This window comes from Pelobates fuscus, chromosome 9 (genome assembly GCF_036172605.1).
Source record: "Pelobates fuscus isolate aPelFus1 chromosome 9, aPelFus1.pri, whole genome shotgun sequence".
Taxonomy (NCBI): Eukaryota; Metazoa; Chordata; class Amphibia; order Anura; family Pelobatidae; genus Pelobates; species Pelobates fuscus.
The window spans coordinates 73735477-73747600 of NC_086325.1; the positions used below are offsets into that span (position 1 = coordinate 73735477).

Consider the following 12124-nt stretch of genomic DNA (forward strand, 5'->3'; position numbering starts at 1 on the left):
TTGTATGTCTTTGGCACTATTTTGTGAAGCCATATTGGAGACCAAGCCATATCGGTTTTTACAGAACTTTGGATTTTGACGCTGGGCCTATGTGCAATTTCCAAGCATCTTCGCAGGTTTTAAATTCAAACTACCCCACAAAGGCCTACCATTTCTTAAAGTAGACACCCCAGGGTATTTCAAAAGGCATATTTTGAACCTTAGCGTGGGATAATTTTTCCGCTAGCTTGTACCAGGTGTAGTGGTAATAAGCGTTTTTTTCTGCCTTTTTGACACACAAAGTGAGTTTGCACAGTATATTTTGCAAACCTTATGTGTGCTACGACTGTATAATACTTCATATGTTTCTCAGCTATGTCAGCTGAGTACAAAAATACCCCCGTATGTACCTCTGCCAGGTATATGTGGACATCAGAGGGGCACATTTGGGACATAGTCATTCCAGTTTTTTTCAAACTTTAAATTTTTAAGCTGTGCCCATGTCCCATTTTAGAGTATTTTACCAGGCTATATAATCCAAATACTCCATAGAGCCATACCATTTCTTAAAGAAGACATCCCAGGGTATTTCAAAAGGCATATTTTGAACCTTAGAGTGGGATCATTTTTCCGCTAGCTTGTACCAGGTGTAGTGGTAATGAGCGTTATTAAATGTATTTTTTTAACTTTTTAAAACTTTTTTTGAAACTTTTGTTATGCTTATTAATTTTTTTAAAGTTTCTTAAACTTTCGTAAAACTTTTTTTACAGATTTAACATTTTTCTAAGCTTTTTTTTTTACCGTTAACCCCTAACTAGCAGTAAGCAGCACTAACAGTAAATTCCCCATTTTCCCATAACTCCCACCCACCCCAGCTAGCAAAATATTTAATTATACAATATTTAAATTAGTTAATTAAATAAATTTAACCCCTGAGGGTTAAAAAATAACTAAAAGTTAATCGTCAGGGGTTAAAAAAAATTAGATCACAGTATAATACTGTGATCTGTATTTTGATCACTGTAGGCAGTGACCGACTGGCAGGGAAGGGGTTAATATTTTATTTGGACTGGGTAAAGGGTTTATTTTTTTTATTTTTTTACTTAAACGTTATTAAAACTTTTTTTTAACTTTTTAAAGCTTATTTTAAAACTTTTAACGTTAACCCCTAGTTAGCCTAACACTAAATCCCCCAATTCCCCACTAACTTCCACCCTCCCCAGCTAGCTAAATTTGTCATTTTAAAATATTTAAATTAATTAATAAAATAAATTTAACCCCTGAGGGTTAAAAAAAAAAAAAAAGTTAACCCTCAGGGGTTAAAAAAAAAAAAAAATCAGATCATATTAAAATGTAATCCCTGCCAATTGATCACTGTAGTCAGTGATCAATTGGCAGGGAAGGGGTTAATTTTTTATTAAAATGGGTAAAGGGGGGTGGGATTTTAAATTTACTTTTTTTTAATTTTACACTAGGGGGCAGGATCAGCACTGATCCGTCTCCCTGCACTTCACAGTGAACCCGGAAGTGCAGGGAGGTGGAAGGTAAGTATACACAGCACATGTGCTCGCTCTGACATGCTGTCAGAGCGGGTACATGTGCTGGGGCAGCCCGATCCGGTGCTCCCGGTCTGCCTCTAATACAGAGGCAGACCGGGAGCACCATTAACCCCACGATCGCGGCAATCTGGGGTTAATTTTACCGCTTGACAGACAAGGTCCGTCACCCGTCGTTAAGGGTATTCCCTGGATGACGGACCTCGTCCGTCACCCGTCCTGAAGGGGTTTACCCCTTAAGGCCCGGCCTGTTTTTGCGATGTTTGTACGTTAAGGACCAGAGCAGTTTTAACACTTTTGTGGTGTTTGTGTTTAGCTGTAATTTTCTGCTCTCTCATTTACGGTTCCCATACAAGTTATATATTGTTTTTTTCACGACGAGAAGGGCTTTCTTTACATACCATTATTTGTATTATGTCATATATTGTATTTTAAAAAAAAAAAAAATATGGTGAAAAATTAAAAAAAAAAAACATGTTTTTGGACTTTTACTTGAAAAATCTTTTACTTATCTACAAAAGCTAATGAAAAAAACTGCTAAATAGATTCAAAATTTTGTCCCGAGTTTAAAAACACCCAGTGTTTACATGCTTTATTGCTTTTTTTTTTGCAAGTTATAGGCCTATAAATACAAGTAGGAAATTGCTGTTTCAATATATATATATTTTAAATGTATCAATAGTGACATTGTAACACCGTTATCTGTCATAAATCCCCGAAACACACCTAACATGTACATATTTTTTTAAAGTAGACAACCCAGGGTATTCAAAATGGGGTATGTCCAGTCTTTTTTAGTAGCCACCTAGTCACAAACACTGGCCAAAGTTAGCATTTATATTTGTTTGTGTGTTAAAAATGCAAAAAAACGCTAACTTTGGCCAGTGTTTGTGACTAGGTGGCTACTAAAAAAGACTGGACATACCCCATTTGCAATACCTTGGGTTGTCTTCTTTTGCAAATGGTATGTCATCATGGGGCTAATTCTCATTCCTTGGCTACCATACGCTCTCAAAGGCAACCTAACCAATCTGACAAATTTCAATAAAAAAAAAAAAAAAAAAGTAAAATCAAGCCTTATATTTGACCCTGTAACTTTCACAAACACTATAAAACCTCTACATGTGGGGTACTGTTATACTCAGGAGACTTCGCTGAACACAAATATTAGTGTATAAGAACAGTAAAATATATCACAGCAATAATATCCTCAGTGAAAGATCTGTTTGTGTGTGAAAAATGCAAAAAACTTCACTTTCACTGACAATATCATCGCTGTGACTGTGATATGTTTTACTGTTTTGAAACACTAATATTTGTGTTCAGCGAAGTCTCCCGAGTAAAACCGTACCCCCATGTACAGGATTTAGGGTGTCATAGAAAGTTACAGGGTTAAACACAGTGCTAGCAAAATAAATTATCTGGACTTTCGGCCTGGGTTGGCAGGCAGGTCCCTCAAATTGCAATCATTAAAATTACTTAATTAGGTAAAAATATTACATAAATATGCACGTATAATTTTAATATATATACATATTTATATATTTGACGTATATGTGTAAATTTACGAAATTATTTATGTAATTATGTATGTGGACATATGTATATTTCGTATTATTTTTATTTATTTATACATAGATATATATATCATTACATTCTAAGTGTATTTTGATATAAATATATATATCAATATCAAAATACTGTTAGAATAAAATTGCATATATATATATAATTTTTTTTAATTATTAAAAATTATTTTTATTTTTTGTTATTTATTTTTATTAACATATTATTTGTATTTTATAATAATATATATACCATATATATAGTTATTATATATATTCGTGTGTAATTTAAATATGTGTATTTTTATATTAATATACGTATATATAAATATAAAAATACACTAAGTATGACATTATATATATGATATATATACATATATTATATATAGGTATATATTGATATAATACATGTATATATATCATATATATATATACACATATTATATATTTTTTTACACTGATTGTTTTTTTTTTGTAACTTTATTTTAGATTTTTCACTTGCAGGGAGACTGCCTGTCAGCACAGACAGTCCCCCTGCAGGCAGATACACAGACACCTATTGCGGTCATGTGATCGAGTGATCACATGGCCGTGGGGTCCTGATCTGCCGAGGGGGGACTGCCCGGGCAGACAGGCAACCCCCCTGGACCGGGAGGAGAGCTGATCGCCACCGTGGGACCGACGGCGATCAGGTAAGTAGCCCCAGACCGTTATGACGGTTCAGGACCGTCAGCGGTCCAAACGCACGTTTTACCGCTGACGGTCCTGAAGGGGTTAAGAGGTTAAAGGAAACCTATAGGGTCACAAACATGTATTCCTGACCCTCTAATGTTAAACTCACCAATTAGGTGGCTTGCCCCCGCCAGGCCCTCTTAAAAGGAATGAAAACTTACCTTATTTCCAGCGCCACCAGGCACTGACCCCGCCCCCGATCTGCCTCCTTGGTGACAAAAAGAAATAGTCAAGAAGGCGGGATGGGGCAGAGCCAAACACTGTTTTGGCCAATCAGCACCTCTTCATAGAGATGCATTGAATCAAAAGGAAAAGGAATTGAATTGAAAGGAAAATTCAGCATCTACTGTGCAGCACTGCCCCAGGAAGCACCTCCAGTGGTCTTTTGAGGAGTGGCCACTTGGAGGTATCCCTAGGGGGCATTATGAAAAGGCAGCGTTTGCATGTAATGATTATACTCACCAGAACATTATTAAGCTGCAGTTGTTCTGGTGACTATAGTGTCCCTTTAACGTCAATTCTATGCATAAAAACGTTATAAGCCTTCAGTACATGCTGCTGACAGACTCCACAATCTTACCATTGCAGGCACTAACGCTTCCCTCTCCCACCTCCAGTTATTTTATGTTTCTCCTGCACTCCCTCCCCTTGCCAGCTCACGCTGCACAAGTCAATTAAATGGTCCAATCAAAGGCTTCCCTGTCCGCAACTCCCGTATCCTCAGAGGAATGCAAGTAAAACCTTAATTTAGAATGCTTTTTAAGTGGTTGAAGGGGACTCTGATGAATAATGCCAATAGAGCAAAATAAAAAAAGAAACAAACAAGAAAACGAGGGTTAAAGAAACCCCTTAAGGTGAATTCAAAACCAGACTATAAAAATCTAGATTAAAAATATTTGGAAAAAAACTGAACTGCAAAATGTTTCCAATGTATTAACTTTTTCTTTTCCAATTTATGTCATTTTGGCCTATTTTTTTTCAATTATGGTTTTCAATGCAACACAATTTATTAATTAGTGAATAAACCTCCAAGTTATGGAATGCTTTAATTTTCTCTCTGCATTGCAAGTCTCACTTTTTCTTGTATTACACTACTCAGAAAGCAGATAACCCATTAACCACCATAGCCATAGATTTACCCACAGCGCTGATGTTTCATGGGATCTGTGGCATTATGCTAAGAAATTCGACTATACGTTATCCTTGGCAGGGCACAAACCTGTGCAGTCACAACATACAAACAACATTCTTTACTACAATCATGTTGCACTTACCTTCTGCAAATGCAGATCTCCATTTATCTTCTGGATTTCAACTAATCATATAAACCAATAATTCAAAAATATATATATTTTGCATCCTTACCCACAGCCTCCCAACTTCCAAGCCCCCCAAATAAAACAACTTCTTAATTCCATAGTCTCTTTATTCAGCCTCAATTAAGTAATAGATGTATGATGACAGATTTAACATGCCAGCCTTTTGACCTTGAACCTTGTAGACATAATGTGATGTAGCTATGAGTATAATCCACCCTATTACTCTCTGATAAGGACGCAGGAAGATATGCATGATGCCAGCAGATTGCCAGTATATGCCTTGCATCCATTATGAGAGCTGGGATACCTATGTTAAAAAAACAACAACATACTTTGCACTTTTTCACCCTCACACACTGATGCAAATTATTCTTCTCCCCATGATTCAATGAGTGTGCCCAGTAGGTGCAGGGTATCAGAAGAAAATCCTGCTCAGCACACATCTATGAGCAGTACATCAAGTGAAATGCACTGGACGCCGTGGGCAGGCACTGGCGTATGCATTCATATTTACAATCAAAGCACATCCCACCCCAAGATACTCACAACATATGAGTTAGAATACATATTCTATGTATAGCTAATCCAGAAGGAGGTGTTTGAAACTAAAATTCCCAAGAGAATTTAATAACCGGTTTAAAGGCACTTTACAGATGGTAAATGAAAAATGTGACCCGTGTAAAATGCAATGTGATTTTCACAATTTCCCCATGTTATCTGTGGCTACGAGCAACTGACAGAGGCTGTGCAATAGTGATCCTGTGCAGGTGTACGATGGGGAGGAAGCGTAGGAGGCGTCTAGTAGCCTGGCATATTTTATTTGTACCTTCAGTGCATTAAGTGATTATTATTATGAATAAGCACATGGCCCATTATTAATTTGTACTAGATATCAGTGAACAGTGGTTTTGTTTTTGCGCGTCCTCTTTCTCTTGAAAGGTGGAATAAAACGAATTTTATGCAAAAAAAAAAAAAAAAAAAAAAAAGACAAAAAACAAATCATCAATGCACCAAAACCAGCATCCATCCATGCATTACAATCAACAAAGTTTGGATTATTTTTTTCATGTGATGCATCATATGCATTACTGCAGTTACGGTGTTTAAAGTAACAGTCTATAAAAAATGTTGTCAAACAATATGCAATGTATTTCTTGTCATCGGGCCACTAAATTTAATCATCCCCATCATTGTAAGTGTGCATACATACATACATACATACATACAGACTCATACTAAGACAACACCAAAATGCGTAGGACGAAAAAAGAATTGCATGTTTTAATAAATTCCTGTTCCTAATTAGCCTCAAATCATATATTCAATATATACATGTAATGCACAGGTTGTTGTGTTTTTTTTCCTCTCAATTCAGCTTTTACAAGACTAACATAGCCTTACTCTTGGACGTATTAAAGGTATACATGGTTTAATGGCCTTGGATGTCACCAGGCCTCAAGAAGGGACATGTACAGTCTAAAGTTCTAAATGTTCCAAAACCTTGCAGCTACTTGCACTTTTGTGGTCAACGGCACATTTGGTTTACCTGTTTCACATATCACTTTGTGAAAAGATATTAGTGTCTTTAAAAAAAATAAAAAAATAATAGAGATTTGTTTGCTTGTGGACAGAACATTTTTATGAAAGTCTGATACCTTAAAGCTGCTTCACCCAGCATACATGGGACTTGGACTACAATAGCAGGTGGTACAATGGCCTTTGCGGACTATGACTACAATCAAACTTGTCCAAGCAAGATCAAATATGCTGAAAGACAATGTTACTATTTGTGGGGCCTTTCCAAGCACAGTCCAGGTGAGAATACGCTTATTAATAGCAACATGTCCACTTGATCTTTAATTAAACAGTAAGAACATATTAAAAAAAATGGGTCACTGCATTTCATGGGAGAACTTAGCTCTTGATTCCAAATAATTTCACAGGGCTGATTCATGAGTACATAATTATATACTTCTTGATTGAGTACAGTGAAAAAGAGAAATCCCAAACATGAATGGATACTCGATGCAAGAGCTAACATTCTGTTCGGTGGGAGAGTTTCCACGGAACAATGAGAGGTTTTGGACATTGAAAGCAGCATTTGGAGTAGGTCGGATACCCAGCATCACAATAAAACAGTTTTAAATAATGAATAGGTCATCCAGATTCATTTTACAAAAACCCTGCTTGCAAATAGCCTTACTACTTTAAAATGGTCCCTGTTTTCGGCTCTGTAAATGATGGCTAAGGAGGCAGTGCTGTTGTGTGGGGAGACTCCCGCTGAGTTGGAAGAAGAATACATGAAACTGGAATGCAACCTCTCAGGCAGGTCTCTAATGCAAAACATGAAGTGGTCCCTAAATCTAAGTAGAGAATATAAAAAAAAGCCTTTTAAAAAGTGGTTTATTTTATTTAGTTAGTTAGTTTTAGTGCTGCTTCACTAAAAAAAAAAAAATAGAATAATAGAACATTGAGATCCACAGGACTCTGTAAACAGTATGGGGGAAAAAAACTCTCTCTTAACCACTTCTATGAGGTTAATAAAACTGGAGATAACCAACCCAGAATTCTTTACAATTTCGAAATGATAGTTTTCTGGAAAACATGGGATATGATACATGGACAATGGTAGATTAAACCTGTAATGGACAGCAGATGAGGTGGATATTTTGACGACCAAATCAATCAGCAGTGATTTTGTTCTTTTTTGTTACATGTGTTGTGTTTAATAGTATTTAACCCTTTTTCTCGAGTTGCTCCATTACACCTAGTGTAAATATAAGGAACAGCATATGTGTCAAAGCTTACAATGAATTAATGAACCTAGTCAATTTTAAAATTATAGGTGAACACCAGCACCATAACGAAAATTAATAGTTTCTTACTAAACGGTTGTAAGGAGAGCACAGAAAGACAATGAAAGCAAGAGTGGCATGCTGGACGGAGAATGTAATCTAAATACTTGAGGACAAGGCACAGTGCACTCCCCAAAATAAGAGTTGCAGCAGTTAAATGTGAAAATTGGGGGCGGGTGTTGGAGTAACAGGTGACAGTACAGTTTCACGCAGATAGGATTGGACAGAGTATGGAAATCCCAGAATATACAATGCTATTTTTCCATGAAACAGATTTCAACTTTAACATTGCCCTGCTGCAAGAACACATATTTTTGGGATAGAATACTCCTACACCTTTCAATACACATAGTCTATTGTAAAGCTTTGAAATAAATAAAGAGGCAAATAACAGCTGCGCCAGGCATTTGGAAATTGAGAACATGATTTCGGCAGTATACGTCATGAATCCGCAAGCAGAAAATTGGATCAATTGCTTTATTTAGTAGGCTTGGATACTTTCAAGCTATTAAACTCCTCAGTGCTTTGCTGTCTGAACCTGAGTTTAGGATCCCATAACATGCTAGATAAAGCCAGTAAGGTCTCTGCATATTATAGTGCAGACTTATCTTTATAGGTCCAACATTTCCTGTCTGCAGTAATACACGCCAAAACTGCAGCCACATTTAAAAAGGTGCTATAATTCCAAAGGAAAAAAAAAAAAGAAAAAAAGAATGCTAATGAATTGGTGATCCTGATATTTAGTGCCCAGAAACAGCAGCTGCTTTTAAATCTTCCTACATGGCTCATTAAAAACAAACAAATGGAAGGCAGGGATCAGTGGAGATGGCGTATGAGTGATATGAAGATATGCTTGATGTGAATAACTCACACTGAATGGTTAAAATCTTTGATTGTAACTCTGAGCACCAAACTTCAGTCATTTCCTGCATTGCAAAGTGCTGTCTTGCCTGGGTCTGTGAATTTTCATAGCATTATCTGGATCAGTACTTCAAGGGACTCTACGGATAACCATAATTTTGGAAGTTATGTTTCTAAGCCTTTCAGCAACAGGAAAAAAAAACCAAAAAAACAAAAACAAATGATGATTAAAAGTGATTTTGGACTAGAAGAGAATATCCATTTCTTATGGCTGTTTGATGTCTAGAAGGTAACCATCTCTTCAGCAACTCAGCAGATAACAGCATATTTTATTGAAATTAATTCCTAGAAGGAATTTCAGTCTCTAGATTGGTAGAACAGTATATACCCGGACTCTGAATTTTTGGAAATGTCTGATGTTAAACCGTAGAATTCTTCAATGGCTTGGGCATCAATTTTCTGGAAATAGTAGAAAACTATATTAATTAAGATAGTAGAACAAAAATGTCAAAAAAAAAAATAAACCTGCAGACCTTATAAAAATATAAAAAAACAAAAAACAAAAACAGAATGCGTGAATGGAAAAATAATGGTAATATCTTTAATTACATGCAATAGATGTATAGCAAAGCATAGTAAATAATGCAGTCCGTACATATATATCTATAGGGAGGTGTGACTAGGGCTGCAAAAACAAAGTCTTGTAAGAGAATTGAGAAGTTACACTGCAATAATTATCTGCTCAGGGTTAAAGGAACACTTCGGTGTCAGGAAAACAAATAGTTTTCCTGGCACTGCAGGTCCCCTCTCCCTCTCACCCCCCATACCATGTTGCTGAAGGGGTGAAAACCCCGATGTCCCTCGGCGGTGGTTAAGGGTCCGCCCACGCTCCTCCCCTGCCGACGTCAGCCGGCGGGGGAGACCGATTGCGCATGCGCAGCCGCTAGCAGGATGAGACCTAATGCGCATGCGCGACAATGCCGCAGACGCGCATTAGACTTCCCCATAGGAAAGCATTGAAAATGCTTTCAATGCTTTCCTATGGGGATTTTAGCGACGCTGGAGGTCCTCACATAGCGTGAGGATGTCGAGCGAAGCTATAGCACAGAAAACCTGTGCTATAGATCAGAAAGTGCCCTCTAGTGGCTGTCTAGTAGACAGCCACTAGAGGTGGAGTTAACCTTGCAATGTAATTATTGCACTTTATGAAAACTGCAATAATTACAGCTGCAGGGTTAAGGGTAGTGGGAGTTGGCACCCAGACCACTCCAATGAGCAGAAGTGGTCAGGGTGCCTGGAGTGTCCCTTTAATGGACCTGGGACTATGCACCCAGACCACTTAATGAGCTGAAGGGGAGCCTACAGTGTCCCAAAAACTGGTGTGTTCAGTGTGTGATGGTTACATTGTATATTCTTCATTAGGATTTGAAACCATATTTTGGCAAATCATTTGTTATATGATAACAAAACTAGGTTGGAAAGCCTTCTCCCCTTTCTAGCATAATAAAACAATCGAGGGTTTAGTCCTATGCCAGTCTTAGTGCTGGTTTGACTGACTTCTGTGACAACAAGTGCTTAATACACCCAGGTTGTCGAAATCTTCAGATTTTTTTAGGACTATTTAACATGCATGTATTTTGTCATATGGATTTCATTTGTTTGTGATAAAAATGTAGCATGACTTATACAATAAATTTACCTCTACAATGTCATCATCAAAAAGCAGCCAGAATCCATGGCTCTTCACGATGGTAATATAGTGTCCCCGGTTTGGTCCACTGTCAGAATAAAAATATAATGTCAGATGTTAGCTCAAAGAAATGTATTCAGTGTGAACGGGAGAATGTCTAGAAAAGACTTGCAAAACTTGGACTAGGCTTATAAACATTTGTGAAACAACATTCTAAGCATAAGAGTTACTCTGTTTTTGCAAGGTGTTTTTAGATGAAGCTAAATTTTAAAATGCATACTTAGATGCGTGCATTGGGGGTATATCAACAAAATTGCCTAGAACAATTTCCATTGCAGTGTTCTTTTAGCATTATTGCCTACCTTATGTTATTCACTATTACTATGGGATTTACTCACCTGCAACTTACTAGGTACACCCCGACTCCCTGTATCATACATTGAATACTCTATATTCAACTACAGAATTAGTTTGATTAGGCTATAAGGTAATCTAGCAATGATGTGGCCCAAAACCAACTTTGCTTTTTCCAGGATCTCGTACAGATTACCACCTTCAAGAAACGGAATACCTGCAAATATGCCACTACTTTCATGATAAATGTGTAGGAGTGAGGGAGTTAGTTGCATGAATATGTTGCAGGGTTCTTCAGAGAGAATAGCTGGAAAACCATTAGGGACACAGCAGGGGTCAAGGAACATAGAAACACTGTGCCACGAAGGCAGCCCTGATAATAAGTTGGGATAATGATGGAGAACAAGTTTCTACCTGACATTTCAGGGACCACAAGCACGTCTATATTTATCATTAAGGTGCTCTTGTCCTATGGTGAGTCTTTCTACTCCTTTTGTATACTATGGCGGCTGGTGTACGTATGAAGCAGAATTAAAAAAATATCACACATACCTTCCGCAGTGAACCACCACAGCTACCAGATCGTACATTCTTTCAGGGTTAGTTGCATCTCCGGAAGTGTTGAAGAGCCGCAGCTCCAAAGGAAACACCACACGGTAGGAGAGTTTGGTATATCTGTGCAGCTGGTCCATGTACTTAAACCTTTTCAAGTGCAGGGCTAGGATCATAGGTAATTTCTTCACTCTCATTCTATTAAAGATCCATAAAAGGGGGGGAAAAAAATGAATGAACTTTTGGCAGAAGTAACAAAAGAAGAAAAAAAAGAAAAGAAAAGCCTACGATCACATTAAGAGAAAAAGAAAAAGTGCAGAATATTATGCCTATATCTGACATACAATATCATAATTACAAGTATTACTTTCAGTACGATTTTGATTTTAGAGCCAATACCGACAATCTGTGAAATTTCAGGCAGATGGCCAATAACTTGCCGATATTCTGTATATTTACCGTTTTAAAAGAAGAAACAATTTCTACACAAATCTACTGTTAACTGAACATGTTGATAATTATTTATTTTTGTTATATATATATAAAATAGAAAAAATGGTAGGTGGCACTCACGGATTCCGTTTAAAATATAACTTTTATTCCAGTAGGTTAAGACAGATCGACGTTTCAGTCCATCATGTGGACTTACATCGGGGGGGGG

General features: G+C 37.1%; 1 protein-coding gene across 1 annotated transcript in view; it reads right to left on the reverse strand.

The window, feature by feature from the left end:
* Positions 1-8843: 8843 nt before the first annotated feature.
* The window catches only part of LOC134572835 (ubiquitin carboxyl-terminal hydrolase 12-like), a 72184-nt gene continuing 68903 nt past the window's right edge, over positions 8844-12124 (reverse strand). Inside the window, exons 7-9 of the mRNA XM_063432077.1 lie at positions 11464-11661; positions 10567-10645; positions 8844-9326 (exon numbers count right to left, since the gene is read on the reverse strand). Coding sequence (XP_063288147.1) covers positions 9225-9326; positions 10567-10645; positions 11464-11661 — 379 coding nt within the window. The 3' untranslated portion in view covers positions 8844-9224. The remainder of the gene's footprint in view (positions 9327-10566; positions 10646-11463; positions 11662-12124) is intronic.